At 29.0% G+C, this 23,522-nt stretch overlaps 1 protein-coding gene across 1 annotated transcript; it reads left to right on the top strand.

Annotated features, from left to right (window-relative positions):
- Nucleotides 1-14,948: 14,948 nt before the first annotated feature.
- LOC18045106 (probable 2-oxoglutarate-dependent dioxygenase At5g05600) lies at nt 14,949-17,671 on the top strand. The gene is made up of 3 exons (XM_006435688.2): nt 14,949-15,845; nt 15,960-16,290; nt 17,205-17,671. The coding sequence occupies exons 1-3, from the start codon at nt 15,340-15,342 to the stop codon at nt 17,451-17,453; spliced, it is 1,086 nt and encodes a 361-aa protein (XP_006435751.1). The 5' UTR covers nt 14,949-15,339; the 3' UTR covers nt 17,454-17,671.
- The last annotated feature ends 5,851 nt before the right edge of the window (nt 17,672-23,522 follow it).

Below are 23,522 nucleotides of genomic sequence, written 5' to 3'. Positions count from 1 at the left end.
TTATTATTTAAGAAAATATAGAAAAAGGAGGGCTGTACTGTAAATGTCATTACTATCCTTTTCTTTTTGTAACGAGTTGGTTGTCATCAGCTGAGGGGTGCGAGTGGGGGACAACTGGACAAGGAAAAGAAAGCTGGAAGCAAGTGGGAGTGCGGGAGTGAGAAACGCGTTGAAATTGCTAATTTATCAGGTGGGTGACGCCTGACTCACCCTTCCACTACGCAAAATATGGACCAGCGTAGCTGCGACGCTCTCCAATTATTTGTTTGTTTGTTTATTGTTTCTATTCGGGCACGCCATAAATGTTAACCACGTTGACGATTGATTCCCCGTCTACACACGGAGTCCACAGACTTGACTTATTGCGCGTTCTCTGTACAGTTCGTAAAGTTAATCATTGCAATCCCATGATTTGCTCATCAAACTTACAGCTTTATTTGATTACCACCTCTACGGATAGATATCACCATACAATACGATATTTGTCGATGGTACAAAAGATGGTACAGTACTATTCTTATCAATTCAATAGATATACAATTCAAACATCTGGGTGCTGCTAAGTTACAGATTCTGTAACTTACAGCTCACCCAAAATAAATTTTACACAACCCCTGAATTGTTTGAATAACAACACTTAGAGGTGTAAAGAAACTAGTTTTTGGGTGGTTGTATGTTACAGATTCTGTAACATAGAAAGGTCCCAAAAATCTACCAAAACTAGCTAAAAAATAGGAGGTCATTAATATTTAAATGGATGTTCACCCCAGAAGAAGAAACAATTAATATTTAAATCCCTAAAAAGACTTGGAACTTGCTCATAACTTTTGTTGAAGGACAAGCCGCTAGCGCAACTTCATGGTGGCTTTCGATCATCAAAGTTTGAAGATAAGATTTGTTGATACGTTGTCTATCACATACCTGTCACAGGTGCAAGGAATCATGGTCTCTTGTTGTGGTCAAATATGATGAGCTGTTTGACTCTGATTAGACAGACTTCTTGGACCATGGACTCGGGTCGACGAGTAGTATTTTTGGGGCCGATGTGGAACAACTTTGACATTGGGTGATTCTAAGTACACGCCTTTGGTCACAGAAGTAGGCTTTTAACACCCCTTTGAAATTCCTCAAAATATTCTCTTTTTTTTTTAATTGAAATTACTTAAATAACAAAAAGATTAATTGATTCATTTCTTCTTTTAAATGGAAATTCAATAAATAGGAATTCAATTAAACACTTAAATAAATTATCTTTTTAAAAAAACTTTTTACGCCTACCCTATTTCATAATTTATATGTATATTATAAATTTTAATTGAACAAACAATTTTTTTTTTTGAGAAAATTATGAGAGTTTAGAGTTACGGAGATAGAAATATATAATAAGAGAAAAGTAGTTTAAGATTTTAGGATTTACATCTATTTTATTAAAAAAAAAGTACCATTTTTAGGGTAAAATTTTATGGAATAATTGACTAATTTATCGATACATTGGTTTGTATTTTATAAATTAAACTGAGGGTGTTTTAGGAAATACAATTTAAAAGGGGTGTTATATAGATTTAGATAGGGGTTAAAAGCTCCTATCATACTGGCCCAAAAATGAAGGGGGGTGTGGTAGCTGATGAAAATATATGTGAGTACTTCAAAGGAATAACAACCGGAATATTTTTCTCTGTTGCACAGCCCAATGATGCCACAAATCTAAACTGGCTCGCTCAATTGCGGGGCTATTTAGCCACGGCTGGATAAGATAGTGAGTTGTACTTAGCACACCCTTCAACATCCTGATAAAACCCCCCTACTATGAAAATTACATTTAAAAACAAAAATGTACAGTCTACTTGATCTATTGCCCACTCAAATTCCTTAAACCAAACCAGCGTTATATAATTTTATTTTTCTGCAAACTCTACCGTCATCAACAATACGTTTTTTTTCCCCTTTTCAAATCAACAATCAATTGAATGGACTTTCACAAGCTTCAGTAATAATCTACTTTTCTTCCTTCTTACAAAGATACCCTCCATATCAGAACTATTTCAAACTCTCAAAGAATGTTAAGTATATTAAGTATTTATGCAAGTAAAGGGTTTACAAATTCGCAACTCACGAGGGACCGAGATTACTTCATGATCGATAAAATACAAGAGTAACTAAAACCTCAGGTCAAGAGATAATCTTAGTTTATTCAAGGGACTATATTTCTTTAATGATATGATTTTTTTCTGACTAATCAATTAATTAATTTACTCTCAATATTGTGCTATGAATGGTTCTTGAAGTTCCTATTATGGAAATGAAATAAATGTTAATATTTTTTAAAACACATGAAAATGATAAAGTTTTTGAACATGCAAAATATTTTGTAAATTTATAAGGGAAATTATCAGTATGTCCTTAAATTGTCATGTTATCAAACATACTACAATACTTTCAAGTTGTATCATTTATCCACCCCAATTTTATAAAATGTATCATTCATTCACTAAATCATTAGTTTCTATTAAAGAATTAATAGAATTATAGCAAATTAACCATTTTGCCCATGAAACTCAAGTTAATGTAAAAAGACATAATTACCCCAAAAGCACCAAACCTAAATTGTATCCATTGGAGCCAATAATTACTATAAATTTGGCTATATAAGGACCTAAAATACACTAAAACAAGTAACTTGCAGTATTCAACCAATTTGCTACTCATTTGCAACAAAAAATCAGCAGCAATCTTGCTCATTGATCTATTACACACCTAAAAAAATCACTTCAAATATACCAAAAATACTCCCATTGAACTTTTACAATAAGCCATTCATTTGAAAATGACCTCTAGGGAAGCATCAAGTTCTCATGTGAGTGGAGTCGATAGATTAAAAAGTAAAATGCTTGCCAAAATATTACACGAGTGACGTGCAGGTGGTGGCTATAATGGCAACATCATTGAAGAATACTAATACAATGTTTTGATCATGCAGGTGGAAGCATTATGGGGTGAAGCATTGTGGTTTTTGGGAATGATTCACTACTGAAGCTTTCATATATCTTAATACTAATGATGAGATGTCATATGAACAAGATTCGAAGCTAAATGATGATATAGTGAAGATAAAGAAAAGGCTAAAGCTTATTGAAGGAAAGTTTAAGTATATCCTAGTTGTGCTAGTGTGTGTCTTTGTAACTATCTTTATGAGAACGTAATGCAGCCTATAAAATTTGTATTCAATAAGTATTCAACAATAATCACATATTTTCAATGGTAATAATCATAAACTAAAACAATAACAACTTGTTCAAAATGCAACCAAAATATATATGCAAATAACAATATATCTTCTTCAAACACACATCCAAAAAGTCCAAAATATAATTTAGCTCATCTAAAAGTATATTCACATCAACTCAAAATAACATAACAAGCATAATAAATTGGAAAACTAATATTTATAATTTGTTTTCAACAAAATTATATCATACACAATGAGCATCAACTCATTACATAGCACCTATTATAATATATGCATGTGATGAATTTTGGGATTAGTTCACTTTGGATAGGTTGACATCTGATGTCCTTCTTGAATTACAAAAAAAAAAAAACTAACTAAATTTCTATATATGTAGTTATGAACTATGAACTACAAGAAAACAAATCAGACCTCTTTTTCTACTTGTTCTAGCAGCTCTAGCAATATTTATAGTTCTTATTTTCTTTGATCCAGCATTAAAACCCTCTCCTGGACCACTTGCTACATGGTTTCTCCTTATTGTATTTCTAGTTTTGGAAGTTAACAATTTAGTATATAAATGATATAGTTTATAAAATTAGGAGGAGCAAATGATACAACTTGAAAGTATTATCGTATGTTTGATAATAAGACAATTTAAAAGTAGATGACTGATAATTTTTGAATTTATAATGATACATCCACCTATATGTCAATGCATTCAATGAGTTATCACTTAACCAAAAAGTTAATATTTGAAGTGCCGAATACCATTTAAGTTTCTCTAACAATCACTTCACAACTTGACTTTAATACTTAAAGTTTAAAAGTGATAACCTAAACAATAGTGTACACTCTTGTTCAACATTCCTATTCACTAAGGACCTATTCCACTATGCGTCAATTTAATCATGATTTGAACAAAATCATTTAGATCAAAGCTACTATAACTCTATAAGACTATAACATCACTCTAAACTACCACTTAGTGTATATTTGGTTGGGCTTCTCTACTAGCCCAAAAGAGCTTTTTTTAAACCAAAAAACTCTTTTAAAAAACTATGAGTTGTTTGGTTGCATTTGTGGTAGAGCTTTTAGAATTTAAAAAAGTCATTTTACTTGTACTGGGAGAAGTTTCACTAATTCTTAAAAAGCCATAGTGTATATACAAAACTCTACACAAGAAAGATTTATCCACTTGCTGCCATTTTTTCACAAGCAGCAAGTATGGTTTTTCTCATGCTTTCTTTAGAGTCATTTCTGTCTCTCGTACTTTCTTTAGAGCCATTTTTGTCTCTCATGCTTTCTTTCATCAAATAAATTGTTTATTCTCTTCACTTTACAAACATTTTTTAACAACTTTTTCACTTTATTAATTTATTTTACTATTGTTTAATATATTCATATGGTCTACATAAATCAGTATTTGTATTATGTGAATTATTCATTTTATTTATTTTATTTGTTTGCTGGATATTCATTCTATTATATTTGTATTTTGTTTAATTTGTTCATATGCTGGATGTTCATCTTATTTATTTTATATTTGTATTTTTATTATAATAATATTAAAAATCTTTTGTCTGGAATGGAAATTGTTGTAGAGTGAGGATATTAGATAAGACATATTGTGATTTGTATAAATTTATGACTTAAAATTAAATTCTCTTAGTTATCTTTTTTGGTAATTTGACTCCACAAAAGCACTTTTAATATTGTAGAACCAAAAATCTAGTGTTTTGAAAGAGTTTTTTTAATTAACAACTAAACACCCAACAACTTTTTATTAAAAGCTCTACTTATAAAAACTCTACTAAAAAAGGTATACCAAACGGACCTTTAATCTAAAAGCTTAACTTGAAGGTAATGGTCTAAACCAAAGTCTTTACGTTTGTTTAACATATGCATTAAGCATATCTTACGCAACCACAAGGTAGATTTTTTTATAACATTTCATATTTTCATTACCTTTTTTATTAAAAAAAATGTTGGCGAAATTCGAACCCTAAGTTTCTCATATTATTACTTCAAAGAGCTTCAACCGTCCAATGTGGGCAGCTTGGCTGGATATCTCACCACACTATTTTCATTTTCTTGTTCTTTCATATTGCAGTCGCTTCTTAATCAGACATACACTTTTCGACTCTGAAGAACGTGGTCGCTTCATTTTCAACAATCATAAATGCTGTCGACAACTCAAAACAAGTTGCTCGTGTTAATTTCAGAAGAATTCAGCACAACTTGTTGATCCAATAATTGTTTCATTCTTTTCGATTAATGGAGGTGAAGACGACTGCTATCAACAAATGCTTAACCAAAATATCAATGATATAGACTTGACTGTTTCAACTCTCACCGTCACTAAAAAAGCACTTCTTTTTATTTGTTTTATTTTTCATTTTTTATTTTAACTCAACTACCTTTGATAATCTCTATATTTCTGAGTATACTTTCAATTCATTTTATTTGGTACGTTTTTATTATTTTTATTATGCTGAAATCATGCTGACCACAAAAATATATACAAAATAATTTCATCCAACTTGCAGACAAAATGGAAAAAGTATCATAGTCCCCAGTTCACTTCTAGGAGACAGGGCATTCATTTTTTATTATTATTTTTTTGTTTAATTTTACAATCATGAAGAGTGAAAACGTTCATTTTGACTTACCTAAAATGCCTTCTACTGTTATTATTTTATAATTTTTACAACGGTGAAAGTGACGAAGCACCTAATCTTTTTTTAACAATGACTCAACTAACATAAACCCTTTTCATAAAGAAGAAAGAGATTGGGGTTTAATTGATCAACGTTGCCAATTTTTCCTCTAAATTTGCTTTATTTTTCTATGTCTATCCTGCATGCAACACACGTGCTATTTCCAAAAAGATGATGACAATAATTGTTGGAAGACGTGAATGATCTGGAATCTAGGTCATGGATGATGTAATCTAGCATTCATAAGGCATCACTAAGATTTTATTTTATTTTTGCCGATTTTATAAATAAATAAAGGATAGATCAACGATGATATATAAATTGGTTGTCGTAAAAAGCAACACCCGTGTCTTTGAAATTTTCCCGTCAGGATTCTTCATCTAAAAGTAAAAACGTAGCTATCAGCATTCATTTCAACACATGTACAGGACTATATTCTTTTTCAATTTTTTTTTTAAACTGATTAATCATCAGATTACTGTATTACACAGATATTTACAACAACTGCTTATTGTAGTAGAGATATTACACTGATATTTACAATCAGATATACATGATTGAGACTTATATTATTACAATGAATTCTATAAAGTACATGCCCAATATAAATAACCCCTCACAGGAAAGGATGTCCATACTCCACTTGCATTTCGCAAGGGAGAATAATTTTTTAAATATAAAGAACATTTAGCTCCCACAATACTTTTATGGGGGCTAAAACCGCTGCCCGAAGTGGCTATTCTTTTTCAATTAAATGTGAGAATACAAGGAGGCTCAAATTGCCTGTTCTACTTTCACTTAGGTGGGATTTGTCACCTATATATGTCTACTCGAAAAGCTGCTGTCTTCCAATTATAGATTTACTACTGGTTAGCATTTTAATTTTACTTTTACTTTTTTTCTTCCATCCTTTTAATCTTACTAAAATTTCTCGAATTTATTGAAAAAAAGCTCAAAATTTATTAATAACCTTTAAAACTCGATATTAACAGTACGTAAACATATTTGATTTGTTGTATGTATATGTAGGGACTAGGGACCCACGGTCTATAAGAAATTACGTTTGTGGTCAAGGACCTACTGAGCTAAGATATGTTCGAATTGATATGGACAAATACATCCTTTTCAAAAAAAAAAAATAAATAAATAAAATCCTTTTTAGAAGTTCAAAAAATGAAGATTAATTAATAGTGTAGTTATTTCAACGTTTTTCACATGCATATATATAATCCAATAATCATATATTTTTCACGTTTTCACATCTATTTGTTCAAATAGATATGAACAAATATTTCCTTTTCAAAAATAAATAAACAAGATCCTTTGTAGAAGTTCAAAAAATGAAGATTAATTAAACGAGAATATTGTAGTTATTTCAACATTTTTTCACATGCATATATAAAATCCAATAATCATGTATTTTCGTGTGTTTGGTTTTCTATTTAATAGTTGTAATCAATCAATATATTATAATTGAGAGATTGTCATATTCTCCCATATTGAAATCAATATATATAATTTATTCTCCTATTATTTTTAGAATATCGATTAATCTTCCTAACACAAAAAAAAAATTAAAGGAAAAGAAGGAAGGTTAATTAGGTTATTTATTTAATATTTGATCTTAGGAATATTATATTAGAGAAAATGCTTAAAAAATAAAAACTACAAGAAAAATTTTTTTTATTAATTTTTTTATTCACTCCAAAATCTTTATTTCCTGTTTTTAGTATTAACTTTTTATTTTAATTTCAATTTATATAATTTTATGATAAATATGAATAAAAGTGTATTTGAAAATATGGGTAATATTGAAAAATTATAAATCTAGGGGTTTATTGAATATTATAAAAATAATAAAGGAAGTGAAATATATAGATTTTTGTAGGGGAAAAACTAATAATCTCCCTAATATAATTAGGATCTATAGGGACTCTACACATTATGGTACAGCTTAAAAATCTACTGATATTATCTTGGAAATCTACTCTGGCTAACAAACTTAAGGATAACTATACTTTTCTTCCACATTTTTGTGGAAAATTAAAAACAAAAAATCCTCATAAGACTCAAACTGGTATCCTCTAACTAAAGATGACCAACGGGTCGGACGACACAAGCACGGCATGTATCCATACAGTAAGGCACGACACGAGCACTTTTTGGTGGGTAGGTGGCACGACGTGACACAACACGCAGGCTAGGCTGAACTTAGAATTTTAGGCACACGGGCCTTAAAAGCACAACATGATAAAAATGGGTTAAAACACGGCACATGAAAAGACCCGCACGCAATAAGCACATTTCACTCTTTAATCAAAGTAAGTTTAAAATTTTATGATTTTACAAATAACTTTAAATTAAATCTTTTTAATATATTTTATTAGTGCAACTTTTTTAAATTCATTTAATTCTTAGTTTCAAAATAAAAACTGTAATTAATCTATGTATTATAATTTATTAAATTAATAACTGATATCATGATTTCAATAAATAAAATTATAAATACCATGATTTTATAAATATGGATTATGATTTATGACTTTATTTAAGTCTAAGTTAACAATAAAGTTAACGCTTAAGAAAAATTTATTATTGTTGTTGTTGTTGTTGTTTATGTTAAGTATTAAAAAGAAATTTTAATATCATAAGGTCTAACTTAGTAATTAATATTACATTCTCTTATCATATTAAATTATTCTTATTGAATATGGACTTAAGTTTTGAATTTTTTATTCTATTTAATTTGACTAAAGGCACGTGTACACAAAAAAAGTACGCCAACAACTTGGCATGCCCCCGAAAAAAATTGAAAAAAAAAAGTTTATCGTGCTTTTTTTCTTCGGCATGGCACGTGTGAGGCCGGCATAATTGGGCACGGCACGTGTATTAGGCCGGGCCTAAGCAAAAAGAAAATTAGGCATGGCATGGCACGAAGCGTATAATAGGCACGATGCAGCACGAGAACGAGCACGCATGGGTCTTGTCGGCCTGGGCCGTTGGCCATCTCTACCTTTAACACCATTAAATTCAACCCGACTAAATTGACTTTGGATTCTTTTTATTTCTTTTGGAACGAACACGTCTATTCATTATTGGAATCATTAGTATCAAAGAGAGTAACGATTGTGTCCTGATTAAGAGCCTAATTTTTTTTACATTGCCTACTATATGTTACAAGGAATTTGATGAATATACTACACATTTCATTTGGTTATTATTATTTTAAAGACAAATACTGGTTTAATCTTTATATTTTGACTTAAGTGTCTATTTAGGCTCCGTTTGGTATAACCTTTTAAATAAAACTTATTTAAGTAAAGTTTTTGTTAATAGAGTTTTAATAAGTAAAAGATTTTTAAACATTTTAATATTTAAAAAAATCAGTATCTATTCTCAAAAGCTCAAAATTTGAGTTTTTGCTAATAGAGGCAAAATGACTTAGTTAATATTCAAAGGCTCTACAAAAAAAAATAAAAAAATTAATAAGAACTTATGAGATTAAATAAGCACTTATGATTATTTGATAAATCATACCAAACAAGCACTTAATCCATATATTTTAAAGGTATCTCAAAACACCTTTATAGTTTAATTTGTTACATTCTTACCTCTACTTTTCTTTGCTTTTACAAAAATATCCTTACAATAGTATACTTGATATTAATTAATTTATCTTTCAAAAAGTTAATTTTAGCAAATTAATTAATAAACATCAATATGAAAGAACTAGTATTTTTTTTACATGTGCAAAAACCTTGTTAATAATTATTTATAAATAAATTAGTATCCGTCAACTTAAAGAAATGTTTAATATCCTTACAACAATTTTATTAATAATTATTTTATAAAAAATTAATTTTCCAAATTAATCCTTAAAATTAAAATGATAATATGAGAATTTAGGTAAATTTTTGTGCTACTTTCAAGGCTATTATAGTAATTTATTATTTTTTTCTTTTCATTAACACTCTAAGTATATTGTTGTAAGGATTTATTATAAATCATTGTAAAAGAAAAAGAGAATAAGTTTAGTAACAGTAGTAGTGCCTTCAGGTATTTTTTTTTAAAATATCGAGATCAAACAAATACGTAAATTAAAAATATAGAGATTTTTTAAACTGGCATTTACCCTTACTTTAATTTATTTGGGATTCAGTATGTTGGCATGAGATTGTGGCGAGTTTTTTTTTTTTTTTTTCAAAGGTTGTGATTAATATTTGTTGTGGCGCATAAGATTACAATAAGATCAAAATGGAGATCTGTGGTTGTTAATTATGAAATAAGAATGGACTAAAACTATAAATTTGACTCTATATATTATAAAAATATACACACGTCAAACGAGATAAGGAAAGTTGAAATCAAAACGTGATAATAATTCCATATAAAAAAAAATATGCAATTTCTCTTTGCAAAAAATGGACGAAAACAAAGAAAGTGGAAATCTCGAAGCGGAACGAATGGTTTATTAATGAGTATTCTTTTAGAATTAATACACGACAACATTGACTTTCTCGCATTTAGCTTGAAACTTCTTAAAAAGTAACTTAAGCATCTGCAAAATCAAAGATAACATGGACTTACCATCGTATTTGTTTTTATTTTATTTTTCCCTTTAAATGAACGATTATAGTCTAAATTCTAAAAGAATACTAGGTTTATCAATGCATAATGTTGCACCAACCAAACAAACAATATTGCATTACTAGGTATTACCAAAATATTGTAACTATTTTATGAATTGGGGTTATACGAAGAAGCACTTGGTGAATGATTTTTCGGAATTTCTGTCAAATCTTTTCATGAACGTTAAGCAAATGAAAACTGAAAGAATGGTTTTACGGATTTGTTGCCAAATGTTTTTCATGCATGGCAACCAAAAACAAAACGAAACGAAACGCTTAGTATTAAAGAAATTCAAGTTTCACTGAAAATAAGCATGATTTTCCGGAAGAGCTGCCAAATGTTCTGATGGGAATCAAAGCAAAATTAAAAAAAAAACAAAATGAAATGAAATCTAATTAATGTCGTCATGTATGCATGATGGTAGCATTGTGTGAACACGAGGTTCGTCAATTCGTTAACTAGCTGTTTTAATTTGAAAATTAAAATATCCGCGACTTCTATTTACTTTAATCGACATTGAAGTTGATGACGTGACAAAGACGTAATTTGTTCAATGGATGTGGAGGTTGGTGCCTGGCGCCCCGATCGTTTGACGTATAAGTTTTGCATGTGATATGATTTCTTCGGATAGCTCAGAAAATTACATAGCAGATTCATTGAATTAACTAATTAACATTCTATTTCAATGATAAGGCTCAAGGTCATTTTGAAGATAATGCTTTATTATGAAATGAACGATAATAATATTAGGTTATCAATTTGGATAGAAAAAAAAAAAAAAATCTTAGAATACGTTAGATGCTTGTTTGTTCTTTATATTTTAATTTAAATATTTGTTTAATTCTTATCTTTTAAAAAATATCTCAAAACATCTTAGGTGTTAAGTACGTTGTATTCTTATGTTAAGTATGTTATATTCTTATTTTTATTTTTTTCTTTATTTTTACAATAATATTCTTGACATTCATTAATTTAGTTATAAAAAATAATTAGTAAATTAAACAACAATTACTATTAGCAAATTAACTAATAGACGTTAGTATGAAAGAACTAGTATCTTTTGTACCTTACAACAATCTTATTAATAATTATTTATAGATAAAGTAATATCAACCAAGTTAGAGTAATGTCTATTATCCTTACAGCAATCTTACTAATAATTATTTTTATAAAAAAATTAATTTATCAAATTAATCTTTGAAAATAATAACATAAAAGTTTTCATTAGTTTTATTTTACTTTTAAAGCTAATTTGATAAATTAGCATTTTTCTTTCATTAATATCCCTAAGAATATTATTGTAAGGTATTATCGTAAAAAGAAAGAAAAAGTAAGCACGATATATTTAGTAACATGGATGTCTTAAGGTATTTTTTAAAATGTAAGAATTAAACGGACTCTTATGATAAAATACGAGGACAAACAAGCATTTATCCTCATGGAATAACAACAATGTTTTCATACTTAATCTTCTCCATACAATAGAACTTTGATAAATTAATACTTAATTAATTGAAAACTTCAATTAAATAATAGTTTTTCCAAGTGCTAACATGATAAGTTAAAAAATTTATAACATAATAGTATAAAAAAAAAATCATATTTTCCTATAAGACTCCTAACTATATAAATTAACAATTTTATGGTTTGAAACTAAATTCTATTTGGCTTTCCTCTTGAATCTCGTCTCTAACAAATTCCAATTGGTATTGTCATTTTACAACAGAAGTTATTCAATGTTACTATCACTTGGAGTCTTATTTGTGAGACGAGTTCTATATGTCATCTTTAACATAGAAAAATAAAAGTTCTACAATAATCTTATTACTACTAATGTAAGGCAGCAAACTATTATTTAAATAAAACACAATAAATACTAAATCAAGGTATATCAATACTATAAATGTGATCATATTTTCTTAAAATAAGGCATTTGTTCATAAATTAATATTTGATTAATTTAGCAAATATTATATAGATTGTCTATGGTGTCAATGTTGTTAATATTAAAATCAAGGTAAGTGACGGAGTTTTGATTTCCATTAATACTACGTACAGATACTTAAACGAAAAAAAAAAGGATAAAAAATCCAAAACAAATATGAAGATTTGCGGTAACTTAATTGACGTAGGTAATTGCAAAGCAAAGATTAAATATGCATTTATTTGGAAAATCAACACGGATTCTACCAATAATTAACTAAATATTGTTGCAGTTTATTCCATTTCGGTTCATAATAAGCATAAATATGGATCCACTTTAACTCATTTTGATTCATAGGTTCTAAAAATGGATACATTTTAATTAATGAAATTGAAAACAAAATCTCGACTTAGGAGTCAAAATTCCAACAGTGTACATTGGTTGAATCATGTGAAGGCTACTACTTCTAGGCTAGCGAGTGGGCTTCGCATGAGAGAGAGAGAGAGAGAGAATCATTCAAATCAAAGGGAACTCTTACTCTTACCACTCAATGCTTCACAGCTAAAAATCCAAAACCTGCATGTAAATAAAACGTGGCCTATTTTAGAGTGCAAGGCTGCCATTTGGCTTCGAATTCTGCTGTCATTTTGGCATTAGCTTCAAAATCAAAAGAAGCGTCTGATCAAATCAACTGCATGTGAAAGGTAAGGCCACACAATTTCAGTTCAGCAATTTCTTTTTCGCACGCCAGTAATTTTCTCTTTGAAATTTCAGCAGGGCAATGGAGGTCAAAGGAATCAATGAGGTCAGTGTTATTATCATTTTCAGTTTTTAAGGTGATTATTGCATGTATTCCTTTTTTGGAAAAAAAGAAAATAAAGTAAACTATTATAAAATGGATTTTCATACACTGTTTGATAAAGTTCCAGAGTAATATTATTCAATTCTGGTTGCTTATGATGTTTGGTATTTTACCCCGAATTTTGATCCAAATGACGTTATTTTTCAAAGCAGCTATTTTCCTTTTAAACTAAATAACGTTATATCGTTTAAAACAATATTGTATTACTCCAGTCTGTTTTATAAGGTACCAATGCTCTTGTTTCACCATAAATTTTGAGCAATACAAAGCATTCTTTTTTATTTATTTATTTTTGGGACAAAACAATGACATATTGCTTAAAAAAATATTGAATTACTCAAATTCGTATTTACAAGATATGAATTTTCGAACTCTCAGAAATTTCATTTACGCTTGCTATTTTTCATAACTGTTTCTTTAATTTTCTTTCTTTTTTTTTCTTTTTTAAGTTGATGCCACAGATGAAGTTATGCTAATTTTTTTTTCCCGAATAATTAGTGCTCATGTAATTAATTTATTATTTGCAAGACTAAGGCCGGCTTGTTTCAGTTTTGGCGAGTTTCAATAAAAAATTTAAATTAAAAATTGCAGACTACTTGAAACAGACCGCTTAATTTTATAACACAGCAGTTATAAGTCGCCATCCAGCAGTAATTAAAAAGTTAAAAAAATGCGAAAAGTTTCTATTTTGTCATGCAAAGTAGCTACTCTCTACTCAATTAATATATATATATATATATATATATTTATATACGTACCACCCAACATAATTACAACAATTAGTACAAATTAACGTCGTATAATTAATTAAAGGGTAAAAACTCATTTAGTCCATGTATTTTAAGATTATAGTCAATTTAGTTCTATATTTTTAAAAATACATCGAAACATTCATGCCGTTAAAGTATTGATACCCCTACCGTTACTTTTTATTTCTTTTGGCTTACTTTTACAATATTACCCTTTTATAAAAGTTTTTTTTGTTTGGACATTAATAAAAAGAAAATAATTAAATTACCAATTTAATCCTAAAAAATAAAAATAAAAAATTATATTAATTTTTAATTGTCAAAAATTGTGTGCAAACTATTAAGTGTGCAAATGGTGCTTGCAAAATTTTTTTTTTATTTTTTAGGGTTAAATTGGTAATTTAATTATTTTATTTTTATTAATGTCCAAACAAAAAAATTATTATAAAAGTGTAATATTATAAAAGTAAATCAAAAGAAATAAAAAGTAACAGTAGGGGTATCAATACTTTAACGGCATGGATGTTTCGAGGTATTTTTAAAAATACAGGGACTAAATAGACACTATCTTAAAATATATGGACTAAATAAGCTTTTACCCTTAATTAAACTACTCTATAATTATAAACATTTGTTTTCGTTCATTTGATTATTTCCACTAAAAAAGATAAAATATAATACAGCAGCTATTATTGATGCCAGTTGGTTACGGCGCCGAAATTGTTTCGCACATTCTATAACGTCTGGGTCTCCATCTCTGAGTCTCTCTCGTAGCTTATGATCCATAAGTTATATAAATGGCTGATATTGGATTGCTAAAGTTTGTGTGCATTTTGCGTTTGTCACCTTTTCTCTTCTTTATCTCTCTCTCTCTCTCTCTCTCACTCTCAAGTTTCCACTCACAATCTTTATATAAATATATCCACAAGAAAAATAATAATAATAATAAACCCCATTACTTTCACGTTCTATTTGATCGACTGATGTCCGCTTCATTTCCCTCCACTTACTCTCTCCTCCTTCGTCCCATATCAGTATAAAAAAATACCACCCTCCATTTCTCCTTTTCTCTCTCAAGGTTTCATTATTTATTTCGAGAACTCAAAAAAAAGTATTAATTTTAAGTTTTTGTTTTTATGTTTGATTCTTCATCGTACTATATAGCTTTTACTTTCCATTAATTGATTTAGGATCAACCTCGGTTCCCGAACCAACGACCAATTGACAACATGAGCTGCCAAGATTGGCCTGAACCTATAGTTCGTGTTCAGTCCTTGTCCGAAAGCGGCTCGACCGATATCCCCGACCGGTACGTCAAGCCGCCAGCCGAACGCCCCGTGCTGCCCAACAGCAGGATTAATGGCGACGACGAAAAGATAAATATTCCCATCATCAATCTTGCCGGCCTCGACGGCGGCGACGAGAATGCTCGACGCGAAATCCTCGGCCAAATCTCTGCCGCGTGTCGCGAATGGGGGTTCTTTCAGGTCGTCAACCACGGCGTTCGCCACGAGTTGATGGATGATGCACGTGAGAATTGGCGCCAGTTTTTCCATTCTCCCATGGAGGTTAAACAAGCTTACGGTAATTCTCCCAAGACTTACGAGGGTTACGGAAGCCGCTTGGGCGTCGAGAAAGGGGCAATTCTCGACTGGAGTGATTATTACTTCCTTCATTATCGCCCTTCTTCGCTAAAGGACTTCAACAAATGGCCCGCCACTCCCGCTTCTTGCAGGTACTTTAAATTATATAAATTAGCATTAGTTTGGTATTAATTTTATTTAAGGGGGGGGGGGTTCAATTTTGATTAATGAATTTAATTTTTTTTTTTTTTTTTGGTTTCAATTAGGGAGGTGATTGATGAGTACTGCAAGGAATTGGTGCGTCTAAGTGGGAGGTTAATGAAGGTTTTATCGATTAATCTCGGAATAAGCGAAGATCGATTACAGAATGCATTTGGGGGGGAAAATATTGGGGCCCGTTTGAGGGTTAATTTTTATCCAAAGTGGCCGCGGGCCGACTTAACACTTGGGTTGTCGGCCCATTCGGGCCCCGGCGGCCTGACCCTACTCTTGCCGGACCATCAAGTCACCGGTTTTCAAGTCCGCAAAGGCGATAATTGGATCACCGTGAAGCCGGCCAAGCATGCTTTCATCGTCAACATTGGCGATCAAATTCAGGTGAGTTATTTATTACTTCCTAATTTTTTTTCTTTTTATTTTTAATTTTTAATTTAATTCCGTCTTGCTTGATTAGTCATAAAAGTGAGAAGTGTTTGTATGTTTTTATCAATTGAACAACTGAAGCACATGGAGTGATGGAATTGGTGGGGGTCGCTTTTGGTGGGCTAATTAATGTCTAGTCATCAAACTTTAGTAAAAAATAAGTTTATAGTAAAAACTTCAGATTCTATTTTTTTTTTTTCATTTAGTCAACAAGTTATTTTTCTTGTTTATCCAATTGCCAATTTTTTTTTTTTAATGAGTTGTCGATCTTCCAAATTTTATAGTGGATAATCTTTGATTATTGCATGGGATAAGGCAATAAAATGATATACCGATTATTACGCATTTCAGTCTATTTTTCCCCAACATTTTTACACGTGCTACCTTAGAAAAGTATTTGCTCTCATCCTTGTCACTTTCAACTGAATTATTCTCACCCCACCTAGTTGCTTTAGCAACTTGAATCCGAGTCCCATACTCCCATATTCTCAACGTGTTTAAAAATCAAAGAAAGAAAAAGTTTTGTTGGAGGCCGACATTCACTCCACAGATGGTTCCAGAGAAAAATACCAGCGTGAATGACGCGTCGTCAAGTATACGACAAACTTCTTAAAAATACAAATTTAAAATGTATAAATTACATTATTAAATATCAAATTGGAACTAGACTTCGTGATTAATTCCAAATTCGCAATGAAAAATATAGATTTGAAGTTCTACTTAAATGTTTTAGTGTAATACAATGTCAAATTAGAAGTAAACAACAATATTTAGCCTCGTGTCTATACAAACGTACAGACATTCGCATCTGATGATTTAATTCTATTTTAATCTTGCATACTTTTCCATATACTTTATGGTGTTCTCAGGTTCTAAGCAATGCAAATTACAAGAGCGTGGAGCACAGAGTGGCTGTGAATTCAGCAAACGAAAGAGTGTCGCTTGCTTTCTTCTACAATCCGAAAAGCGACATCCCAATTGAACCTGTCAAAGAGCTAGTTACAGAAGAAAGCCCTTCGCTTTATCCGCCAATGACGTTTGATGAGTACAGACTCTTCATTCGAACGAGAGGACCCAAAGGAAAATCTCAAGTGGAGTCGATGAAATCACCAAGATGAATGACAACGACAATAGGCATTAATTATAAATATTTTAGCAAGAGTTTCTTTTGTTTTCATGTGTTAAATAGTCCTGTAAATCACATTGAAATTGTCCAACCCTTTATTGGTTATGTCAAAAAGATCCATCATGTAATCATAAAAGGGATAGGGTTTTTGCTTTCACAGAAATATATAGAAAAGGAGAATATCATATATAATATTTAGTGCCATTAATATCATATATAATATTTAGTGTCATTTTACTGTTTATTATTTGATCCTTAATTATTGGTTTTTTATTTTTTAAGTAATAGTAGACATACCAACATTTTATTTTTAATTTTATTCTAAATGATATAACATATGATGTGTCATTTATTAAGTGGTTGATGTTTTTCATAAATTACAAGTGAATAATTATATTACTTCACAAATCAATAAATGAATGTCATTAATTGAAATAAAACTTTGGGATAACAATTTGAGATTTGTAGTTTGAGAGCCCAAAAAATATCTGATTATTACAATATCTGGCGATAAGGAATTTTGCCAGGAATCTGTGATCTTTCACACCATTGACTGAGGCAGATATTTTTACTGGTCATTAAAAAAAAAAAAACGACATTTTAGCCTTGAAACACGATTTTGATTAGTGCTGTGATAGAACAAATTTTTATTCATATGATCACTTTCCTTCTTTCCTTTTCTCTCTATCAAATCATTCATATCAAGTAGCTCACTAACATATTAAGGATAATCAAAAGAAGATAATTTAAGCCGGTGACATTTTTAAAATAGTCACAAACCTTGTAATGCATTTATCTTCTTTCAATACCCAAAATTGATTCAATAATTAAATGGGTGACTATTTTATTCAAGTTTCATTATTAGTTTTGCATGTGATTCTTTCGACATTAAACATAATAACCCACTATAATTTCACTTTTCCTCATATTTGTCATTTTGTTAATTCGTTAAAGTGGGTCACTAACACCATTAATTAATCTCATCGTACGGTTTTATAATTAAATATTAACATGCTTAATTTGTATCTTCAAACTTGCAAAAAGCCAAGTCTATTGCTGACCCCATCCATCTCTTTGATCTTTCAGAACATAATCTAATATCACAAAATATAAAATATAAATATTATCCCATTTGTAAAACCATTCCTCCTAGTCATGTTCAAGAATATTGATTTCATTTTATGCATCAATCACAATTTAAAGTCAATAATGTTAACCATTGAACCATTAAGGTTGCCTTCTGGAAATATTAATTATCTAATTGAAAAAAAAGAAATACCACACGTGTTAATTTATCACCATATATCGCTTTCATTAATTTTTATCATTACAAAGTTCAACAAACAACTATAAATATATGTATATTGGCTTACATTGGATGGGAGCTCACGCAAGTGTATTTTATTTTTGTTTGATAATTGTCGGTTGGAAAATCCAAATTCGATTACATCGTTGAATAGTTTTTTTTTTTTTTTTTCAGTTAGTTTGAAATTTGAGTCCTTGGTATTTTAATTTCAGTTTCTTAATATTAATTTAGGGAAAAAGTCCTTCTCACCCTTAAGATTTCATGTAATAGTCCATTTCATCCCTACCTTTTTAATAATATCCTAAAATATCCTTCCGTTAACTCAACGTTAGTTAAATGCCGTTTGTTAGTAATTCGTTGAGGACAAAAAATGATTTTTCATTAAAGAAAAAATAAATAAAAGTTGACATATAACTAAAAATTATTTTTATCTAATCCCACTAAATAGAAAATACTGAAAAAGATGAAAATTTTTATTTCAGGTAATTGTTTTGCAGTTCTCTCTATTTTGGCAGCATGAAAGCCCTAAAAACCCTAGATCTAAGTACAAATAATAATCACAATTTTCATGTATAACTATACTCTCTAATTGCACTGTGAGCCAACTTGGGGAGACAATAATGGTAAAAAAAGAGTGGTGGTAAAGTTCAAAATAAAAATTGATTGAAGATTAAGAAAATATTCAGCACTTGCAAGTAAATAAAAATTGGTTATATTTTTGAGTTTTTCTTCCAATGATTTAAAGATGTTGTGTTATTACAATTTGTTGCTTATAGCGATTATTCAATGGTTATATCAAACTATTTCATCGTTGATTTCATTTAAAACAAATTAATGAATTTTGCATATTTTGTAGTGTTATTTAATTGTGTAAAAAAATTATTTTAATATAATTTGTATCACTTTAATGAAAAATTATATTTTACCCTTAGTGAATTACAAGTTAACAACATTAAACTAATGGTGAGTTAGTGGAAGGATATTTTGGGTTATTGTTTAAAGAGTAAGGATGAAATGGGCTATTGCATGAAATTCTAGAGATGAAAAGGATTTTTTCCCTGTTAATTTACTTAAGGCAATCTTCGATGTTCTAAGATGGTCTCCTTTAATTGGTTGTTTGCCTTTCTTTTCTCCAATTTGTGTGTCAAAAATGTTATTTCATTGAATACTTGGTTAATAAATAAAGAAGATGAAAAATGAATTCATAAAGAGAGAAAGAAAATGAGTATCACCAAATTATCTGTATATAAATAAAGAGGGTCATTTTTCTATTGTGATGTCTATATATTTTAAAATGTAAATATGAGTTAATTACTAATGATTAATTATACAGATAAAAATATATGAATTAGAGGTAATTACATGTAATAGGCTCTGATTTTTATTTTATAAGATCCTCTAAACTTAAAAAAAAAATTCATCCCAAATAAAGTGGCATACTCATCAAGTGGTGGATTTTTTTCACAATTTATAATATAATAAAGTAGATTATCTTTCAATGGACATGAGGTCTTAATGAATCTTTTGACTTTGGGATATGCATCACTTATTTATAAAAAAATAAATATTCATTTAGTCCTTATATTCTATCTTAAGAGTCAATTTAGTTCTCATATTTTAAAAAATATCTTGAGATACTCTTACTATTAAATATATTATAATTATACTCTTACCCTACTTTTTTTTTCATTTATAATAATACCCTTGTATCAATAATCTTGATATTAAAGTTCTAATTATTAAAAAAAAAACTTAACCAGCAAGTTAAGAAATAAATATCATTTTGAAACAACTGGTATTTTTTATACCCTTACAACAATCTTGCTAATTATTATTTATAAATAAATTAATGCCAGCCAATTTAAAGAAATTTTTAATACCCTTACAATAATCTTATGAATAATGTTTTATAAAAAAAATTAATTTACCAAATTAATCCTAAAAGTAAAATAATAACAATTAATTTTTATTTTACTTTTAAAGTTAATTTGATAAATTCACATTTTTTCTTTTTTTTAATATCTCCAAGAATATTATTGTAAGAGTATTATTATAAAATCAAAGACAAAAATAAGGTTAGGATTGTAATATAATTATCAAAAAAGATGTTTTAAAGTATTTTCTAAAAATATAATGACTAAACGGATATTTAATTCAAAATATAAGAACTAAACAAATATTTATCCTTTTATAAAATATTGTTTATACTTATTTACAATACTATTACTAGACCCTTTTTTGGTTAAATTTTTGAGTCTACTAGTTTCTCAAACATAATGTTAGAAAGTCTCATGTTTGATTCACTCTACATGCAAACTTATATCAATCATTTTAATTTCAATTTTTTAAATTAGTTTTAAGTTCTTATCTCTCAGCCTAATTATGATCTCTTGACTAAATCCATATTTCTCATGTTTATCTATTAACTTAAATTATTTAATCAAATAATTTGAATTTCTCTACCACCAACTATAAGTGTCTCTAAATTGAAATGAGTTTTATCGTTATTCTATAAGTTAATTAAAATCCAAATCTTTAATTTCCATTTATCGATTGCGTTAGTTATGACAAAGATGCATCAACAGGTGTGATGCACTAGCCACAAGCAGTCAAAATTGTAGTGATAATGAACAAATGGAGAAAGACATGATATCCAAGTAAGCATGATAACACTCATTGCCAATTTAAAAGTCTCTATCAATATTAAAGATGAACGATGCCTAGTTCACACTTAGACAAGGACTAATGGTTTCTTTCCATGAAATAGACAGACATAGTTGCAGCCCCAACTGGAAGACTTAGGGCCAGTTTAGTAATGCTGCAGTTTTTAAAATAATTGTTGTTAGTTGTGCTGTAGAAATAATCAGCTGTGAAGAAAATCAGTTAAGTGTTTGGTAAATTTTATTTTTAAAAGTACTGTGAATTTTGAAAGCAGTTATGGGTGTTTGGTAAATCTTATTGTTAAACTGCTGTAAAAAAATAAATGACTAAAATGTACATAATGTAAGATGAAATTTACTTATACATATAAAAATGTACACGTACAATACCACGTGAAAGATAACATTTTCGTCTTTTTCATTATGCAACGAACTTTAAAAACTAACCAGTCACCGGAAATTATATGTAAACCGCAAGTAAGGCAAACAACAAATATTATAATAATAAAAATTGCATAGCCATAGAATCGTTTATAATAAAAAATCCAAATAAGACAAACAATGAATATTGTAATAAAAATTATATGGGCATAGAATTGTTTATATATAAACAAACCCAAATAAGACAAATAACAAATATTATAATAAAAATTACATTGAATATGCATGAAAAGGGTGATGAATCACTTACTGTTATTGAATATGGTGATAGAACACGTACTAGATCTTGCTTTGTTGCACTAGAGAAGTTTTGATAGAACACAAAATATAAAGAAATAGGGTAAACGGAACTACGGAAGGTGTGCGTTAATTATAATAAAAAATTATTAAAATATTGATTTTGTTTCCAATTTAAATAAGGATAATTTTGGGTTTAACTAATAATTGTAAGGATATTTATGAAATTATATTAAATGATAAAATTGATTTTCAAAATCAGAATCTAAAAGTTACTCCTTCCCTGTTTTTCAAAATTAGCTGTAGAAACTAGGAAGAGCTGATTATGGCAAAAGTGATTTTGAATTTTTTTTACCAAACACCAAAATTAATTTTTAAATTTTTAAAATCACTTTTAACCCTCCTAAAAGCAATCCCAAACGGGGCCTTACTATAAATTGATTAATAATATTCTTTTTATTAACGATTATAAAATAATTTCAAAGTTTTGGGTTTTCTTTTTGATAACGTGGGCAAAAATATTATCTCCGTATACCTATGTGTGAGCAAGTAGAAGGAGATAAAGGCATCAAAATAGGGGTTTAATTTGTCAACTCTGTTGGTAGGTTGAATGAAATTTGACTATGTTTGTTTGATGCCAATAACTCCTTTAATTGAATTGGATTGTCACCTACTCATCTCGATTGTGAAAGTAAATGGAAAAAAGAAAATGTTGGTGTTAATGATTTTTGTTTCTGAAAAAAATATAGTATAGTTACAATCTTTATATTCTTCATATCAATATAATTTGAACTTACAAATACAAAAAAAAAAAAAAAAAAAAGCCTCAAAATCTCAAATCAGGGAGGGCAATGGCGGGGTACTGTGCAGGAATGTCAATTGTCATACTCGTACCTGTTTGGCAGAAGATATTCTCATTATTAACTCTTACATGTTGTGAGCTTGAACAAGTATTGGTCGGAGATTTGTAGAAAAAGGTATAAATACCCTCACCTTCCTCTATCCCATATATTTCCTTATATTTTCCAACATCTTGCATATATTAGGAGAAAAAAAAAAATACACACATCTTAATTATTTAACCCTAGATGAACATGCAGCACAATATTCTAAATTATTTTAAAACAATCAATTTGAACATAAAAAACTGCAACAAATAATAAGAAGAAAACTTTCAATATTTCTCCTTATTATTTGTTGAGTGAAGTTTATGAGTTTCAATTTGAATTTTTCACTTGGAATTTCAAGTGTATGACTTTCAATTGTAATTTGTAAATACCAAAACATGCTATCAAAAATCGACTTTTGTTTTTTCATATTCCATGAAAGTTGAAACTTAAGCGGCTAATATTTATGTTTTAAGGTTTTATTTTTATTTTAATATTTATTTGATTTATTTGTTAATTTTAATTTTAAA

This window comes from Citrus clementina, unplaced genomic scaffold (genome assembly GCF_000493195.1).
Source record: "Citrus clementina cultivar Clemenules unplaced genomic scaffold, Citrus_clementina_v1.0 scaffold_4, whole genome shotgun sequence".
Lineage (NCBI taxonomy): Eukaryota > Viridiplantae > Streptophyta > Magnoliopsida > Sapindales > Rutaceae > Citrus > Citrus x clementina.
The sequence above is the reverse complement of the archived record's forward strand: the minus strand, read 5'-3'. Positions and strand labels throughout refer to the sequence as shown.

Bases quoted from the DNA above. Each gene is read 5' to 3' on its own strand.
- LOC18045106 (XM_006435688.2), top strand. From the start codon at position 15,340: ATGAGCTGCCAAGATTGGCCTGAACCTATAGTTCGTGTTCAGTCCTTG. The intron at 15,846-15,959 runs GTACTTTAAATT...GGTTTCAATTAG, and splicing joins GCCACTCCCGCTTCTTGCAG to GGAGGTGATTGATGAGTACT. The intron at 16,291-17,204 runs GTGAGTTATTTA...TGGTGTTCTCAG, and splicing joins ACATTGGCGATCAAATTCAG to GTTCTAAGCAATGCAAATTA.